General features: G+C 38.9%; 1 protein-coding gene across 2 annotated transcripts in view; it reads left to right on the top strand.

Annotated features, from left to right (window-relative positions):
• The window catches only part of PDZD8 (PDZ domain containing 8), an 82,658-nt gene extending 63,356 nt beyond the window's left edge, over nucleotides 1–19,302 (top strand). For both annotated transcript variants that reach the window (XM_086377558.1, XM_086377559.1), the window contains 2 exons: nucleotides 10,716–10,878; nucleotides 14,608–19,302. In XM_086377558.1, the coding sequence (XP_086233684.1) occupies nucleotides 10,716–10,878; nucleotides 14,608–16,808 (2,364 nt within the window). In that variant the 3' untranslated portion in view covers nucleotides 16,809–19,302. The remainder of the gene's footprint in view (nucleotides 1–10,715; nucleotides 10,879–14,607) is intronic.
• Nucleotides 19,303–20,070: the final 768 nt, after the last annotated feature.

Raw genomic sequence — 20,070 nt, 5'->3', positions numbered from 1 at the left:
AGCAGGAAGCTGCTCTATAGCACAGGAAGTTCAGTTCCTCAGTGCGATGCTCTGTGATGACATTAAGTGGTGGAATAGGGGTGTGGGAAGGAGGCTCAAGAGGGAGGGGATGTATGTATGCTGCTGCTGCTACTAAGTCGCTTCAGTTGTGTCCGACTCTGTGCAACCCCACAGACGGCAGCCCACCAGGCTCCCCCGTCCCTGGGATTCTCCAGGCAGGAACATTGGAGTGGGTTGCCATTTCCTTCTCCAATGCGTGAAAGTGAAAAGTGAAAGTGAAGTCACTCAGTCGTGTCCAATTTAGCGACCCCTTGGACTGGAGCCTACCAGGCTCCTCCGCCCATGGGATTTTCCAGGCAAGAGTACTGGAGTGGGGTGCCATTGCCTTCTCCGGGATGTATGTATCAGATCAGATCAGATCAGTCGCTCAGTCGTGTCCGACTCTTTGTGACCCCATGAATCACAGCACGCCAGGCCTCCCTGTCCATCACCAACTCCCGGAGTTCACTCAGACTCACGTCCATCGAGTCAATGATGCCATCCGCCATCTCATCCTCTGTCGTCCCCTTCTCCACCTGCCCCCAACCCCTCCCAGCATCAGAGTCTTTTCCAATGAGTCAACTCTTCGCATGAGGTGGCCAAAGTACTGGAGTTTCAGCTTCAGCATCATTCCTTCCAAAGAAATTCCAGGGCTGATCTCCTTCAGAATGGACTGGTTGGATCTCCTTGCAGTCCAAGGGACTCTCAAGAGTCTTCTCCAACATCACAGTTAAAAAGCATCAATTCTTCAGCACTCAGCCTTCTTCACAGTCCAACTCTCACATCCATACATGACCACAGGAAAAACCATAGCCTTGACTAGATGAACCTTTGTTTGCAAAGTAGTATCTCTGCTTTTGAATATGCTATCTAGGTTGGTCATAACTGTCCTTCCAAGGAGTAAGCATCTTTTAATTTCATGGCTGCAGTCACCATCTGTAGTGATTTTGGAGCCCGGAAAAATAAAGTCTGACACTGTTTCCACTGTTTCCCCTATGTATACATATGGCTAATTCACATTGTTGTACAGCAGAAACTAACACAGCATTGTAAAGCAATTATGTTCCAATTTAAAAAAGAAAAATGATCACACACACAAAAAATGTGAAATCTGGCTCTAGCTCTTCAACGGCCTCATTGCTGCTTCTAATTGAGATGGACAGTAAACTGTTGGTCCCAAGCCTGGCTGTATTCTGTGCCCTGTAGCCATAAACAGATTGATCTGATATCTGGTATTCAAGCAAATGACCAGAAAGTTACACCTCTCAGACACTCTGTGCCAAGTATGTTGTACTTTGAAGTTTCCCTTGCAAACAGCTCAGGAACTTATATTCAATATAAAAGTTGTTCTAGTTTTAGAAATCTTGACCTCTCAAATATAAATCAGAGTTTGGGGATAAATCTTTAATCATAATTGACTGGGCCCCAAATATTCAGAATTTAAATGCCACGTCCCAAAGCAAGCCAAGTAAAGGTGATCTGTTAAAAAGTTCAGTTTTATACAGGTGCTGTGTATGTATGTGTACAGGCTGTTGTGTCATTTCTCCTCCTTTCCCCCTACTTTACTAAAAAAGCTAGGAAATAGTCCTCATGATGTCTTTTTCAGAAGCTTTTTGATGAACAAATACTCAGAAGTATACATGGTCACAGTAATTCAAGGGTCTTTCACGTAGACCCTTTTATTCTTTCTTGCATTTTTGGTTTTTTGCTCAATGTTACAAGCTCAAGTAAGAGAACAGTTTGTAAAGGAGTTATATTGATGTGTTATTAAAATATATCCTCTTCTTATCCATTATATAAAATTATGTCCCTATTAGGAAGGGATTTAAAAATCAATATGTTGTTTCCCAACCTCTTAGGTGAAAATAAGGCATCACAGCTGGGTCCAGGAAAGGCTAAAATTATGTCAGAGTGTGAGAGCTCTTAAAGGCTATCTTGGTGTTTTTACTAAATTGCTGTCCACCAGACAGGTACACATACAGTTAGAATTTTTTTAACCTGAGTCCAACATTATTGGTGAAGTTAAATGCAGGCTGTCTGCAATCTTGTATGTATTGACTAGTGATTTAGCTCAGGTAATTGCATTTAGTTAGTATGTGTCAGCAGTTCTTGACAATTGATAAGCTTTTTTTTTGGTATATCATGCAAAAGAATACTGGAAATAGTATTTCTGTTCCAGTAGAAATTTATCTTTTGGTTTCAGCAAAATTCAGGTCGATACATGCTAAGCCACAGAGAAAACACTTTTCCATCCTACATTTTTTTTTCTATTCCTATTAGAGATTGGTATATTGATTATGTTTACAGCACAGTTAAAGAATTTCTTCATAACAGTTCAGAGTCTAATCAACTACTAAGATACAAGTTACAGATATTAAAGCCCACTTTACTTAGCACATGAGGGTACTACAAGGGCAGGGAGCAGGGGTGTACTCCTGCCCAACAAGGATGTCTTCCAGCAGTTCCCTGCTCCTCCCAGACTCTGAAGCCTACTGTGCTGCTCCTGGGGGCTAGGGACAGCAGCTCAAGCCTCATGGAGACCCTGAGGACGCAGCTTATGAGTTTGGAGATGCCTAGACCTACACCCTTCCAAGAGCCTCTCTGTCGCTGACACTCCAGGACCTGGAGCTGCCAGCCTGGGGGTCCTCTTGTTATGGAGCAGGGCTCGTGTGCCGAGACGTAGGAGCCCAACATTGACAACAGGTGTATGAATCAAAGTGAGGGTTTATTTGTAGGGTGCCAAGCAAGGGAGTGGGAGACAAATCTTAGATCCAGTCCAATTTGGTCTTTGATTTAGGGGCTATTTTAAAGGGTAAGAAAGTCACAAGATTAATCATCACCTAGTGATTTAATTGAGGCATAGCTGATGTAAGGTATTATATAACTTTCAGGGGAGCAACACAATGATCACCGTTCTATAGGTTGTATACCCTTTATAGTTGTTCTAAAATACTGGCAGTCTTCCTTGTTGTGTGTGTGTGTCAGCCACTCAGTCATGTCCGACTGTTTGTGATCCCACAGACTGTGGCCCACCAGAAATCCTCTGTCCATGGGATTTCCCAGGCAAGAATACTAGAGCGGGTTGCTATTTCCTGCTCCAGGGGATCTTCCGACCCAGGGATTGAACCCACGTCTCCTGCTGGGACTTCCCTGGTAGCTCAGACGGTAAAGCATCTGCCTACAATGCACGAGACCTGGGTTTGATCCCCGGGTCGGGAAGATCCCCTGGAGGAGGGCATGGCAACCCACTCCAGTACTCTTACCTGGAAAATCCCATAGAGGGAGAAGCCTGGCAGGCCACAGTCCATGGGGTCTCAAAGGGTCAGACATGACTGAGAGACTTCACTTTCTTTCTTTCTCCTGCATGGCAGGCAGATTCATCTTCCTTGTGCTGCATATATAATACATCTTTGTAGCTTACTTATTTTGTACATAGTAGTTTGCTGTTTTTTAACCCCTGGTGTTGGTGGTAGTCACTCAGTCATGTCTGACTCTTTGCAACCCCATAGACCATAGCCTGCCAGGCTCCTCTGTCTATGAAATTCTTCACACAAGAATACTGGAGTAGGTTGCCATTTTCTTCTGCAGGGGCTCTTCCTGACGCAGGGATTGAACCAGGTCTCCTGCATTGCAGGCAGATTCTTTACCATCTGAGCCACCTTTTAACCCCTACTCCTGTCTTGTCCCTTCCCACTTCCCTCCCCGCACTGGTAACCACTAGGTTGTTCTACATGACATTTCTTTTTTTTAAACTGAATTATAGTTGATTTATAATGTGTGTTAGTTTCAGATATACAGCACAGTGATTCAGTTTTATATATGTATTTTTTCAGATTATTTTTCATTATAGGTTATTACACAATATTGAATATATAGCTCCCTGTGCTATAGAGTAAATCTTTGTTGCTTTGGTGTTTATCTTTTGTATACAGTAATTTATATCTATTAATCACATACTGTACGTCAGTCAGTTCAGTCGCTCAGTCATGTCCAACTCTTTGCGACCTTGTGGACTGCAGCACACCAGGCTTCCCTGTCCATCACCAACTCCCGGAGCTTGCTCAAACTCATGTCCATCGAGTCAGTGATGCCATCCAACCATCTCACCCTCTGTTGTCTCCTTCTCCTCTTTCCCCTCTTCAGTCTTTCCCATCATCAGGGTCTTTTCCAGTGAGTCAGTTCTTCACATCAGGTGGCCAAAGTATTGGAGTTTCAGCTTCAGCATCAGTCCTTCCATTGAATATTCAGGACTGGTTTCCTTTAGGATGGACTGGTTTGTTCTCCTTGCAGTCCAAGAGATTCTCAAGAGTCTGCTCCAACACCACAGTTCAAAAGCATCAGTTCTTCAGTGCTCAGCTTTCTTTATAGTCAACTCTCACATCCACACATGATGGAAAAGCCATCACTTTGACTAGATGGACCTTTGTTGGCAAAATAATGTCTTTGCTTTTTGATATGCTGTCTAGGTTCGTTATAGCTTTCCTTCCAAGGAGGAAGCGTCTTTTAATTTTATGGCTGCAGTCACCATCTGCAATGATTTTGGAGCCCCCAAAATAAAGTCTGACACTGTTCCCAGTTTCCCCATCTATTTGCCAGGAAGTGATGGGACCAGATGCCATGATCTTAGTTTTCTAAATGTTGAGTTTTAAGCCAGCTTTTTCACTATCTTTCACTTTCATCAAGAGACTCTTTAGTTCTTCTTCACTTACTGTATATGGCATGTCTTAATCATAATTTTAGGAGTCAGGGTGTCTCTGGCTTATGATTCTCAGGCCAGGTGTTCCTCAGGGAGTTGTTAGCTAAACTTGCCCTGGAGAAACAACTTGAGTTTGTACTTTAAAAATGACATCTACAACAGTAATTTTGATACATTAATGATGTTAGCAGTAATGACTAACTGCAAATCATTGCAGATGGTGACTGCAGCCATGAAATTAGCTATGACTCTAGTCGATTGCTGTTCAGTTAGCACAGGATTGGAGTAAGAGGTGACAAAGAAAGGAAATACAGCTTTAGATAGAATAACCACAAACTCAGTAAGGGAACTCTGCTTTAGGGGGACCTGGTTTTAGTGAGGATAGCACCCCACTTCTGAAGCCTCGAGTCCCCTTGAGCTGCTAGACAGGCCCCTGTCTATGGAAGAGGCAGCCTGTGTTGTCAGGAGGAGCTGCTGATACAGTGCTGGCCCTCATGCTCCTCCCTTCTCTGACCCATCTCGCAGGCCCCAAGTCCCTGCAGGGGCAGGCAGCAGAGGCCCCTGGCTAGATGCGAGCAGATTCTCCCCTACACTCATAATGTATTTGTAGCTGTGTAGTTAATAAATACAGCAATTTGAGTTTATGACATATTGTATATCATGGTCTCTAACACAGGGCCTGGTCAGCCTGAACATGTTTGAAACAGATACCTACTAAAATTTGCTTAAGCACAAAATGGGTACTTCCTCTGAGGATTCCATGGTGTTTCATGTCACAGTCAGTTGTCCCGGTCACTGTTCAGGGTTGTGTGGGCTAGGTTCTGAATCGCTTTCAGTAGGAATGCAGCTAGGCTTTAGCCGCAAACTGGAACCAGAAACTAAACCACTCTCCTCCTTGCTCCTGGCTGTTCAGTGCTTTATTCTTCACTCTAGACTGGCTTTCTCCCCTTCACAGCCCCTAAGAAGATACACAGACACCTATAGCCATGTTTATGTTTATTCCATTCAAGGAATCTCTCAATCTGAATACCTACCAGCCAGGAAAGGACTCTGATTGATACAGCTTGGGCCAGGTTGGTGCCCTGGACCATCCAATGAGGCAAGGCAGTAGAAGCATGTTACATAAGCATGGCTGTTCCCACTGTAACTGTAGGAAGGACTAAAGGGTTGCAGTCATAGTCCCAGAGAGGAGAATTTGGCAGACATTAGTGTCTATTTTACCAAGCCTATGGTAAGTATTAATTTCATTTCTTATTTCTCTTATAAAATATCTGCCGTGCTACAAAGTACTCGTTCAGGAACATGTTTATAGCAACTAGATATTAGTTGCTATATTCTTTATACATGTATACTCTTTATACATTAATTGAAAACTATTTATACATTTATAAAATAACTTCCTATAGGACTTTTTCTCTGTAGGATAATCAGAATATGAAGGATTCCATGATAGGTAATGAGATGTTCTCTGAAAGGCTACTTCTTTTTCCCAGTAAAAGGTGTTTTACTGTAATTAATTCAGTTTAGTTCAGTTCAGTCACTCAGTCATGTCCGACTCTTTGTGACCCCCATGGACTGCAGCAAGCCAGGCTTACCTTCCATCACCAACTCCCGGAGCTTGCTCAAACTCATGTCCATCAGGTCAGTGATGCCATCCTACCATCTCACCCTCTGTTGTCTCCTTCTCCTCTTTCCCCTCTTCAGTCTTTCCCAGCATCAGGGTCTTTTCCAGTGTGTCAGTTCTTCACATCAGGTGGCCGAAGTATTGGAGCTTTAGCTTCAGCGTAAGTCCTTCCAATGAATATTCAGGACTGATTTCCTTTAGGATGGACTAGTTTGTTCTCCTTGCAGCCCAAGGGACTCTCAGGAGTCTTCTCCAGCACCACAGTTCAAAAACATCAATTCTTTGGTGCTCAGCTTCCTAAAAGTCCAGCTCTCACATCCATATATGACTACTGGAAAAACAGCTTTGACTAGACGGACCTTTGTTGGCAAAGTAGTGTCTCTGCTTTTTAATATGCTGCCTAAGTTTGTCATAGCTTTTCTTCCAAGGAGCAAGCGTCTTTTAATTTCATGCCTGCAGTCACCATCTGCCGTGATGCAGTGATTTTGGCGTCCAAAAAATAAAGTTTGTCACTGTTTCCTTTGTTTCCCCATCTATTTGCCATGAAGTCATGAGACCAGATGCCATGATCTTCGTTTTTTGAATGTTGAGTTTTAAGCCAACTTTTTCACTCTCCTCATTCAAAATATATGTTCTTATTTGTCCATAAGAAATACAGTTTTTTTATCTCCCTGCTATTGCTTTTCTTGACTCCTTCCCCTTTCATTTGCTATGTCTTTAGTCTTCTATAGAGGGAACTTTCTAGTGGGATAGAAACATAATTTCGATAGAAATACAAAAACATTATTTTGTGAAAAAGTAGATATTTATCATCACTGTGCTGGTTTCTAGATTTCAGAAATATTAATAAAGACCATGCTTGAGCCCATTCTTCTCCTAGTGGGTTTGAACCAGCAGCTGTTTTCTTATTGAATGTTGACATCAGTCACCATCTTTGTCTTTTCTAACGAGACAGTTTTTAAAGTTTTTAAATTTTATGTGATCATAAAATTATTTTTAGCTTCTCAGTCTTGATCCTATAAAAGTAAATTAACGTTTGTACAATATAAAATAGTTTAAATATTCTAATGTCCTGAATCAATGTTTCTTTTATGATATGTTTGCCTTGTTTGTTGAGCAGTATATTAAGTTCATTTACAGCAGATTGGTTTTTAAATTTACTTTTGTATCCCATTTTGACTAGTGATGCCAAGTCTTACTAATAGGAATAATAATAAATACTGAAACTTTTCACAGCTCCACATATAAAAAAGACATGTCATTTTGTCAATGACATTCACAGAACTTAATATTTGCCTAAAGTCATAGGCAAGGATTGTTGAAGACATTTTATTTCACCTCTAAGTATTTCAGTATGAATCTTCTAAAAATAGAACATTTTACCTCATGTTCTATTGGTGGATAGATGCTACAATAACCATCATCACACATAAAAAATTAATAATTCCTTAATTTGTTTGTCTATATTAAAATGCTCCCAATGTCCCATAATGTTTTTGTGAGTTTTCGTTTTCCCCTTATTCTTACGTCTTACCAAGATTCACACATTGCATTGTGTTGTTACATCTCTTTAGTGTTTGTCTCTCTCTTTTTTAATCTAAATGCTTCTCTCCCCTTTTGGGAGATTATAAAAGAGTGATTTTTCAAATTTAATCATTCTTTCTGCATTTATTAACTGGCTTCTTTTAGGCAGGAATGAGGGAGAGGTAAAGAAAAACTTCCCTTTGAATGCTAAATAATTTAATATGTAAACAAATGGATAGGTGCATTTAAGAGCTAATTGCAGAAACAGTACTTATTACATAAACCCTACATTTAAAGTGAAAGCTGTTGTTTTAAGAAAACCTCCAAGAAAAACAAAAGACTATACAAGGCAGAAAATGTAAAGATGTCTAGATTCTCAATAAATAATATTTATATAGTTATAATGTTTTAAAAATAGCTGACTTTCAGTTAACCTTGATGGCTTAAAATAGTTTAAAAATGAATATAATAGTTATCAATTTTGATGATAGAGTTTAGAAAGTAGAAAGTGACTTACACTATTGACTCCTGGCTGCTTGAATCAACCTTGAATTCCTGAATCAATTCCACTTGATTATGATTATTATCTTCATCTACTAGTGAAATTCCCTAAAATTTTGTTACCAGATGTAAGGAAAATATTTAGGATTTCTATTTTCATCTCATCATTTAAAAGTTTCTATTTTGTCATATGTTTTATAGTACATGGTATATCCAATAATCATATAAAAATTTAAAATGTAGATACATGTATATAGGGGAGAATTATATAATTATTTTGCTATTCTTAATTTAAAAATAGTTTCACCCCAATGGACATGTCAGTTTTGTTTTAAAAGTATGGGATATTTGAGTGGTCTTGTAAACAGTATCTTAAATTTTCATTAAAATAAAAATTTTGTGTGATATTCATTTTTAAATATTTTCTTTAAAATTTTTCTCAGGTTTTTAATAATTAAGGGTTTTTATACTTTAAAACTTTTGAATCATTGTCACAACTTAATTGTAAGTTTTAAATTTGTGTATCAGAGAAGGCTGGAACTAATTCTGAAAGTAGATGGGTCAGTGGTATTAGCTTAAAAGGAAATAAGCTTTTAATAAGAAAGGAGATGAAATAAATAATGTCTTAAGCTCTGTACCCTATGTATGAAATTAAGAGCATTTACTAATAATCAGTATAAAAGTTGGGAGAAGGAAGTAATTTAGTATTTGCCCTTATTAATTATTCCTACTAAAAACCTTTTTTCCATCTGGAATGTTTACTTCAAGGATCATTTGAAATAAGAAAAGCAAAGGAAATAATGTGATTGGCAGGGAGAAAATAAATTAAGAGACTGAATCGCGCAGAAGCCTGTATTGGACTCAGTTCCCTTCTCAACCCCACCGTCCCCCATCTCCATTCCACTTAAGGAACAAAGAGACGAGATCACAAAAAAGCACATTCTAAATGTTAATTTTTAAAATTTACAGTTCTCAGTCTCATACAGTTTAGCGTTTTTTTTATCCATTTACCATTGTTAACTTTTTGAAAGTAGAAGAATTTGCATTCTTTTTAAGCTTTGGTACTCTGTATATTAAGAATATATATAGGTTCATGGATTTGAGAGAAAGTTTTCTTTAGGGCTTTATTAACTGAAAAATGCTTTTAACATTATAAGGTGATATTTACTATATCATGAGGCAAGAATTGGACCAATGTTTTTGGAGGTTTAAACAGAAATAATGTTTTATGGAAGGATTGTTTCAGTAGATTTTTTGGTAAACTTTTAAATAGTTAAAAACTTGACTACATTTCCCATTTCTTGAACATATTATTAATATTGGTAAGATTTTCCTTAATATAAAAATAACTTTTCAAAATCTATTAACACCCATATAAAAGAACAACTTTCAATAACATCATTAGGCCAGCATCATTAGGTAGGGGAATTGAATTTCTGGCTTTTAAGTGGGATTTATCAATTAAAGCACTACAGACAGTGATATATGTGGACATTAGCAGATTATTTGGCAGAGTCCTTCATGAGATAGCTTGAAGAATAGACATGGCCTGAATGATAATACAATTAGACTGATTTATAATTTAGCTTAATAAACACAGATGAAATTCTTGTCATCTAGAGGGTTGTGGTATTCTATCCATTTTTTAAATCAGTGATTCAAATGAGAACAGATAGTATATGTTGTTTTTTTTAATTTATAGATGATATGAGTCTGAGAGACATACTCATAAATTGGATGGTATTTCTTTAGAAAACAGAATTATCTTGATGAGTTAGAACAGGATATTTCACAAGATAACTCTTAATAAAACATGAGCATGAACTCCCCCCCACCCCCGAAAAATTTAACAATATACTACAAAAAATGGAAGTTCCCAAGCACATCTTAATAGATATTAATAGAAGATTATTCCCATTTTATTTCAAAAAAGCAAGATTCAGGATTATATTTATAATGGGATCTCAACTTTATATATATATACACACACACACACACACACATATATATATTATATATGAGAAAGTACGAAATACAGCAGTTCTAGGAGTGATTTTCTTTTCATTTTGCCTTATTTTCAAATTTTATACACCAAGCATGCATCTTTCCTAACATATGTAAGATAAGGTGTTTCATGTTGCCAATGGCCCACATGTGCAATCTGAGCATAGGTTAGTTTCTGTTGTCACAATAGAGATTTCCTACCTTTTATCGGTCTGTAATAATCACCATGGCGTAAAAGCATCAGCTGTAGTGCTCTGTGTGTTCGTGTTTTCACTCCACCACTGTGAACCCACTGAATCTGTTTTCATTTTTTTCTCTTTATCAAAGGTTGAATTAATAAAGGGGAATTTACAAAGTGTCGGACTTACACTTCGTCTTGTCCAGTCAACTGATGGCTATGCTGGGCACGTCATAATTGAGACTGTGGCCCCAAATTCACCTGCTGCAATTGCTAACCTTCAGCGGGGAGATCGACTGATTGCTATTGGAGGTAATTATGCTGATGTGCAGTTTACTTGACATTTACCAAGAAAACCAGAGAGTAGATGTGGGGCTTTTTTCCTCTTCCTTCTTTGTTTCTGTAAGCACATTACTTTTATAATGGGAAAAAATTCATTACTGTAAATAAAAATCTGAAGGAAGCCTTAAAAATTTGAAATAGGTATCATTTTAGTTCTAATGTATAAATCTTTAAAATACTTTCTCTTTAGACCATTTTCCTTCTTTTACTTCTCTGTTTTTTACTGAGTATGAAAGGGCAGGTCAACAATTATCTTTCTGTATGTTCACCACCATTACTACTCTGAGCCTAAAACTGACAGAATTAGCACTGCTACCCCCATCACTTAGGACTAGATAATGAACGGGAGAGAGATTCCTTGTCTAACAGGGCATACCTGATCTCTCCTGCGACCCCCGTTTGCTGGCCTTATTGGCCAGCCTTTGGTTGATGGACTGACATTCAGAGTGCAGCCCAAGTCACTGTCACTGGCAGGAAAACGTGTCACCTGCATGCCTTCCTGTCAGTTGCATTGGTATAATAAAAACTGCAAATCTATTGATTGGAAGATCATTTGCTTGCATGTAAATTATCAATAAGGCTAACTTACGGACACCAGTGGGGAAAAGTCTAAACCTTTTCAGATCTTTGTAGTACCAGGCCCACCCATTCTAGACTTGTCAAGAGATTTTTTTAAACACATGGTTGGTTACAGTTGAGCTTTTAAAGGCTATGTAGAATATTCTCTCACAGCTAAGACAATAAACAACCAGGTAGGTTAGTTCCTAAATTAAGGAGCAGTTGTCTTTGGTTATATGTCAAAGAAACTCTGCCTTTATTTTAATTCATATCCATCATGACAATAAAATAATGAAAATTTTTTAATTTTCAAAATATTGAAAAATTATCAAAAGTAAATCCAAGCAATATAAATATAGATGGGGTGAAAAAACAGAAGCCATGTCTTCATGTCTAACATTTGTTAAAAATTATAATATTGAGGTAAGGGGCAGGTATAATACACATTTTTTTTTTAATCACTGTACTTCATTTATGCAGGTATGTATCATTTAAAAAATATTTAGTAACAGGATTGGTGATAGTTGAAATAAAACTGACAAAATGTTATAGCTTAAATAGCTCAATGATGGAGTTCATTTTACTATTTCTTCTGCTCTTGTGTATATTTGAAATATTCGAAAAGGAAAATAAGCCAAATTTGGCTGGCTGGTTCCGAAGGATGAGTTTAGATTGATGTGAAGTTGTGCCTACCTCAGATCTTCAGATGGACTTATTTTTTATGTCAGACTACAATTTTGCTGGAACATAGTGTGGTTAGAGGGGAGAGTAGAGCTGAAGGCTGGATGAATCATGAAGTCATGTTAGCTCTTGATTTCCGTATGATTGAGTTTAGCTAAAGGGTTTTAGGAAAGTTGGGAAGCAGCATATGTTTGGTGATTAAAATAAGGACGCTCTAAGTGAGGATCATAGTAAAAAGCTGTTTACTACTGTAGTTGAAACAAGCGGTCAGGAGCATCTGAGCCAGGAAGGAAAATGGACTGGAACTCTTGGATTCACAGCAGAATGAATCTCGAGTCCACCATCTCCACGATTCAAATCAGGTTAACTGGGAGGGCAGCAGATTGATTCATGTACTAGTGAGGACAGCAAGATGAGAATGTCAAAGAGAAGTTTTAACTTTATCAACAAAACATCCAGGTGGTGATACCCAGAAGCCTTTGGGAATGTATGACTAGATTGAAGAAGAGGGGCCGCCACCCAGAGAAAAAGTTGGTGGTTGAGACTACTGAATGGGTGTGATCTAGGGAGAGAGCAGAGCGGTCGGGGAAGCCAGCAACAAAACCACGGGGACGGCTCATACAAGGGACCAATACAGGTCAGGGCGGGGGGGGCGGGTGGTGGGTAAGGAGAGGCGATCAGAGCTAAATCACCACAGTGCTGTAAAACCCAGGAAACGGAAGGTTTTAAAGGAAAAGAAGGACAGGAATTAACATTTCAGCAAGAATAATCGACAGAGCAAAGTCCTGAAGGAGATGGGGAACAGAATCCAGAGTACAGGTGAAGGGCAGCTTCCCTCTCAGACAGCTCAGTCTGGAAAATGATGGTCAGGGAGAAAAGGCAGCCGTTTGTTGGTCTTTTCAGTAAATAAAGTGATGTCATCTATAGAATAAAAGAGCAGGAACGGTGGGTTTCAGGGGAATAAGAAAGGTTTGAAGCTGGTGTTTGGAGACTTAGTTGTTTAGAGACCAATTCAAAGAATGCTAAAGCAGCACTGAAAAGCACTCTGGAGACAGATGGCATAACTTGATGCTGTCTCCAGGTAGGAAGCTCAGCGGCAGGGAGGGGGCTAGCCCAGCTAGGGATCATCGGGACAGGCAGATGGTAGAAGAGGAGAGGGCTGGAGCAGAAGCATAAAAAAGCTTGATGTGAACACCATTATGGTGAAGAGGAGAGGGCTAGGGCAAAAGCATAAAAAAGCTTGATGTGAACACCATTAAGGTCTTGAGACTGAGCCTGGGGAGGGAGGCAAGTGGACCAGCTGGACCATGAGAGCAAAAGGAGGAATGACCAGACATGGACACTACCTCAAAACAGATTTAGTTAGCAGACAGGCTTGTTAGAGGTGGAAATAGGAGACTGTGATCAGAAGTTCGTTTCCAAGTAGAAGATCTTTGATGTGGAAAAGTTCCAAGTGATGACCAGATCTAAAGCATTCTCTTGCCTGGGCAGCTGGAGAATATTGAGGTTGGGGAACTCTGAAGTCAGGTTATTAGATGGGGCTGATACTATTTTGATTTATTGAGGATGGCTGTAGGATCTTTGGAAAGCCAAGACTCACCTTTCTCTTAAGTCCTATAGAAGGGGATTGCTTAGGTAAGTACTGTTTGAGGGAGGGCGGGGAGACCTTTTAAAGTTACACCTGGAATGTCCCTAGAAGAATGCATCAGAAGCTGCTAGCTTTGATTGCCTCAGGGAGGGGAGACTTTCCACTGTGCTGCTTTCTGTGCCTTTTGAATTAATATAGCACCTATCAGAAACTAGAATGAAAACTTAAGATAGGTATTATTGATACAGATACAGGTAATAAACAACTTGGTTAACTTTAACGCCCTCCTATCCCTTCCTTATTCTTTCTCGTCCTGAAAAAGATTCGTTTCATGGGTAGGGCTAATAGAACCTGTAAGCATCCACTATTCACAGCATAGTGTTTTGCTAAGTTTAGTTCAAGCACCGGTCTCTTAATTTGAATCATTTATCACTAGCTTATAATCCCTGAAGTGCTGTAGAATTTCCTTCAGTAGAATCACAGTTTCCCATCATTTTTAAGCCTGGTTTAACCATTAATAAAATCCTTTTCAATAGGTTTCACTCGGTTCACTTTAATTCAAACTGAGGAAAAAATGTCATTTAAACCTAGAAAGGAATGGGAAGCAGTTAGGAGTTAGCAGCTGGACACCCTCCTAAGATTTTCATGGCATCATTTGGTTTGGAAAGGTAAACATTTCCAGGACACTGGAGCAGTCAGAGTTTAAGAACCAGTACACTGATGTATCCATAAGCCCACAACATACGTTAGAGTTCTCACTGTTGCTTTTCCATTAGTTAAATGATCACGAATTAATGGCAGTTATACTTAGTGAATTTAGGTAATTTTTACTGCAGTAATTTTATGTTTTCCCTTTTAAAATCTTAAAACAGGCGTGAAAATCACATCTACACTGCAGGTGCTGAAGCTCATCAAGCAGGCTGGTGACCGAGTGCTGGTGTATTATGAGAGGCCTGTGGGCCAGAGTAATCAGGGTACAGTGCTGCAAGATAACTTTGGACAGTTGGAAGAAAACTTTCTGTCAGGCTCATGCCAATCGAACTTTGAAGAGGAAGCAACTGGGTTGGCAGTAGATGCTGAAAATAGAGACCTGGATTCTGAATTTGAAGACTTAGCAAGTGATGTCAGAGCACAAACTGAAGCCAGAGAGGAGGCACAGTCACTAAGTCACAGCCCCAAACGTACTCCAACAACACTTTCTGTTAAACCTCTCGGAACTATATCACCTGTTCTAAACCGTAAATTAGTTGTAGGAAGTTACCCACCACCACCAAAACTTCCATCCAAAGAAGGAAATAAGCCCTTAGCCCTCAAATCTTCCGAGGTAACAGAACCAGCACAAGTGTCAAAACCCACCCAAGGACCCTCTTTCAAACCACCTGTGCCACCACGACCACAAGTCAAAGTTCCTTTGCCTTCTTCTGATGACCCGACTCAGGCCGAACCAGATATTTCTGTTGAAAAGCCAGAGAAGGTGCTGCCACCGCCTCCTGCAGATAAACCTGCTGAAAAGCAAGTGAAGAATCTGGATCACATAGAAGAAGCAGCTGCAGCTAAGCAGTTTTTAGCCAAGCAAGAAGTGGCAAAAGATCTGACTTCTGAAAGCGCCTGCCCACCTAAGGACAGTTCAGATGACCATCAAACGTGGGAATCATCGGAAATTCCTTATCGCAAGAAGCTGGGAAAATGGACAAGAACCAAAGCCAGCTGTTTCTTTGACATAGAAGCCTGCCACAGGTACTTAAACATCGCACTGTGGTGCAGGGACCCTTTCAAACCAGGGGGTCTCATCTGCTTGGGGCACGTGAGCTTGAAACTTGAAGAGGTGGCGTTAGGATGCTTAGCCACTTCAAACATGGAGTACCTTTCCAAGTTCAGACTGGAAGCCCCGTCACCTAAGGCCATGGTCACGAGAACCGCACTACGCAATTTGAGTATGCAGAAGGGGTTCAATGACAAATTCTGCTACGGTGACATTACTGTTCACTTCAAATATTTGAAAGAAGGAGAGCCAGACCACGTAGTTACTAACTTAGAGAAAGAAAAAGAACTCCATTTGGTCGAAGAGGTGTCTGCCCTGCCTAAAGAGGAGCATTTTGTTGGACAAATGGGTTTAACAGAAAATAAACACAGTTTCCAGGACACTCAGTTCCAGAACCCGACTTGGTGTGATTACTGTAAGAAAAAAGTCTGGACTAAAGCTGCTTCCCAGTGTATGTTCTGTGCTTATGTCTGCCATAAAAAATGTCAGGAAAAGTGTCTAGCTGAGACTCCTCTTTGTGGAGCGACAGATCAGCGGATAGACCGGGCCCTGAAAAATCTCAGGCTGGAAGGACAAGAAACCCTCTTAGGCCTGCCCCCCCGTGTTGATGCTGAAGCTGGGAAGTCAGTCAACAGAACAACAGGTTTGACGAGACATATTATCAATACGAGCTCTCGTTTGTTAAACCTGCGTCCAGTCTCCAAAACCCGCCTGTCTGAGCCAGGAACTGATCTAGTAGAACCTTCACCAAAACACACACCCAACACATCAGACAATGAAGGCAGTGACACAGAGGTCTGTGGTTCAAACAGCCCTTCTAAACGGGGCAACAGCGCAGGAATAAAGTTAGTGAGAAAGGAGGGTGGTCTGGATGATAGCGTTTTCATTGCCGTTAAAGAGATCGGTCGTGATCTGTACAGGGGCTTGCCTACAGAGGAGAGGATTCAGAAACTAGAGTTCATGCTAGATAAACTGCAGAATGAAATTGATCAGGAGTTGGAACATAATAATTCCCTTGTTAGAGAAGAAAAAGAGACAACTGATACAAGGAAAAAGTCACTTCTTTCTGCATCTTTGGCTAAATCTGGTGAAAGACTACAAGCTCTAACACTTCTCATGATCCACTACAGAGCAGGCATTGAAGATATTGAATCTTTAGAAAGTCTGTCTTTAGACCAGCACTCCAAGAAAATCAGCAAGTACACAGATGACACAGAAGAAGACCTCGACAGTGAAATAACCCAACTCATAGACTCTCAGCCATTCAGTAGCATATCAGATGACTTATTTGGCCCATCTGAGTCTGTGTAACAGTCCATATTTAAACTTGCAAGTGATTGAGGAAAAGTGGCATCTAAAGTACCATAGATACAACCACGTTTAAACCCTCTTATTATGCACTTTGGCCTGCTTCTTCACAGTTACTTACTTGCGTGAGAACTAGAGTGGAAAAGGTGGTTTTCCAGCAAAAACATGACCAGCCCACTAATTGGTTGTTTCAGATTGCATTTATAGCTATGCTTTTTTGGGTTTATACTGGGAATTTATTTTTACTAATTTATTTTTAACTTTTTCTAATTACGTAATTATGTAAGCTGACTTTTTGTGTTTATGTATGTGTGATGTCTCATTGTGTTTTTTCCCCCTCCTCTTCCTAGTTTTTGAATTAGTGTTAAATAGCATACTGTCCAGATTCTTGAAATATTTTCACTTCCATCACGGTTGTACAACAAATTTGCTGCATGCCCAACTTGACAACAGCAATCATTGAGGGAACAGGTTTTGAATCTTACTTTGTGTTATAAAGTTTGTCATTTCTACTTGCTTGAGATTTTTGTTATTTTGGGGTTTGGAGGTGATGCTTTCTGTTTTGATTTTGCCAAATGTAATATGAAAGCAGATGCTGCAGCTTTAGTTAGTTATGTTGATTTAGTAAAAAAAAAAAAAAAATTACATATATTGCTTGTTTTTTATGCTTCTGTGAAATTTTTTTCTAAAGCTTCTGTGCAGTTTAAGTATAGTAAGAATATAGTGATTAATTTGAAGAGCTTGCATTGAAAAACAAAATGTAATAGGGAGTAAATATAGAATGCAGTTGGTTAAGAATTTTGAGAGGATAACAAGATTACTAAAAAAAAAAAAACAATAACCATAGGATTTTGAAATATAATCTTTCAAAATATTGATACTTTCCTTTCAAGTAGAAGTTTTAAACATTTATGATTATTTTTCAGCTTCACTTCTCCCATAGGAAATAAAGCATGTGCAAGGATATTAGAAGTTTCAGAGGACTGTTCTTAAAATGACCTTGTTGATATCTGGTTTGGCTATTTTGTTTTAGAAATTTTTTCATGCATGAGAATGTTGTGAATGAAAGGAATCATGCAAAATAACATTTATTGTTTTATCTGACATCTGCAGACTTAAAGGAATGATCATTCTGAATGCTTCTATAGTTCAGACTTTTATTCATTAAAAAAAAAAAAAATTGGAGAGCATAGATACCTAGGAATTGGGACCAGGTGTCTTAAAAGGAAGGTCTACTGGAATAGTTCATTGTGTGGAGCCTCGGTAACATGTGACTGAGGGAAAACATGTGAGCATGACCTTTGTTGGTATACCATAAAAGTTTTGGCCTTTTATGTGTCAATAAAAGATATGTACATGTTTTTCCCTTTCGTAGGTAGCTACTATGATAATTGCTATATAGTGAAACTGACATGAATTTAAAACTAGATAGCACAGCTTTTATAACTGGCAGGAAAAGGCATCATATAATAGTAAGGATTCTGGCCCAGGTCCATAACCCAGGATTCCATACAAGAGTTTAAGTTGAAGCTCTTCTGTTGGCCATTAGCAAACTGTGTAACCATAAGCAAGCCACAGAAGGGCTCCATGCTGCACTCTCCCCGGCTCTAAAGTAGAAATAAACCAAAACTTCCTCTTAACTACCTCACAGAATTGTTGTGAGGATAACAACAGCATAACTGTGGAAGTTCTCTGAATAGTAAAAAGCTGTTCAAATAAAAGGGATGACTTACGTGGATGGTAAAAACATTTTTATGGGTAGAAAAGCTATTCCAGTTTTAAAATCAATAGCCAGTTCTCATTCTTGCTGTTTTATTATCAAGTAAAATATAAGGAAACTAAATACCCTTTCTTGGCCAAGTTTGTAACAAAAATATATCTCTGTATGCCCCCTTTTTTGTTTAAGCATGCTTGCATTTTAAAAGAACACTGCTATAGAAGTCTCTATACACCAAATTCACTGAAAGCTAAAATACTGTTCTGTGAACAATAGTTTAATCTGCCCAGTGTGATCACAAACTTTCATCTTAACATAAAAAAATCACTTACCACTGACAGCAGAGTAAGTGACTGGTGGTTTTGGATTATACCATGGAAGTTTTAGTGACATCCAAGCATGCTGCTGAAACGGATGCATTTGAAACAGCTGTAGAAATAATGCAAAACTTTGCTTTCATAAAAATCTTGCTCATGTTTTTAAAGTGTCTGACTCTGTAGAACCACAATTATGGAAAGCTCAGAAATGCTGCTAATGACAATTGTAAAATGTACCTTCAGCGTAGTGCGATATTTTTCTATTTACTGGTGAGAGGCAGGAGAGGCATCACAGTTGTATTTTAGGGCAAGGGAGGGGAACCCTCCCAGCCGTCTAGGGAATAATAAGGTCTACAGCTTCAATGAAAACAGTTGTATTATATCACATTCCTGATGTAATCTTTCTGCCATGCTATGTTATCAATAGCTTAAAAATAATAATAAATAAAAACTACCAAGAAAACAAGAATATCTTCATTTAACGACATCTGAAAAAAATACTGCATCTTTGTGGAATTGTTGCCTGTATAATTGGACCATGAAAACAAGCTTAAAAAGTCCACTTTTGCTAAACAAAATTGCTATTCTGAAAATTGTCTAAAAGCATTAAATTTGGTTTTACTCTTTTTTTATGCTGTGAAATATCAGATTTATCTATTTGCCTCTGCTATCTAGGAGTAATGAGACTATTTAAAGTATATTTTCCACATATTGGTATTCAGATGAATGTTTAGACAGTCAAGTTGAGCAACGTTTTAGCATTATTTTAAAATCAGTTCATTTGCCACATTTCTTAATATCAAGCCTTACATTCTTCAGTATCAGAACTAGTTAAAATATCCTGTGGCCGTTCGTGACTTTGAGAGGGAAAACACACAGTAGTAAAGATTTGTGGGTCACTGTCAGTTCTAAATTTAAGTGTATCGGAATTTTTCAAAAGGCAGTTTGAAGACATTTGGCTCTTACTAATAATAAAATAATAAAGTCTTAAGTTCCCGTAAAAGTGAGTAACTTCAAAATCACTTTAATGTTAAAATATATTGAGTTTATTTCTAAACTGAGAGATAATAGCTTTTCTTTAAAAACGGGATTGGGGGAGCTTCCCTTAATCCTTTTTAAGCCATGGATCCACTTGAAGATCTGTTTAAAACCATGGATTCTCACCCCTGAAAGATGCACACAAGCACATCCTAGACTTCATGGTACTTCCATGGCCATGGATCTACTGAGT

This window comes from Bos grunniens, chromosome 26 (genome assembly GCF_055505025.1).
Source record: "Bos grunniens cultivar Pamir isolate PY7600 chromosome 26, Bosgru_T2T1.0, whole genome shotgun sequence".
Classification (NCBI taxonomy): domain Eukaryota; kingdom Metazoa; phylum Chordata; class Mammalia; order Artiodactyla; family Bovidae; genus Bos; species Bos grunniens.
Note: the sequence above shows the minus strand (reverse complement) of the source record. Positions and strands in the feature narration are given on the sequence as shown.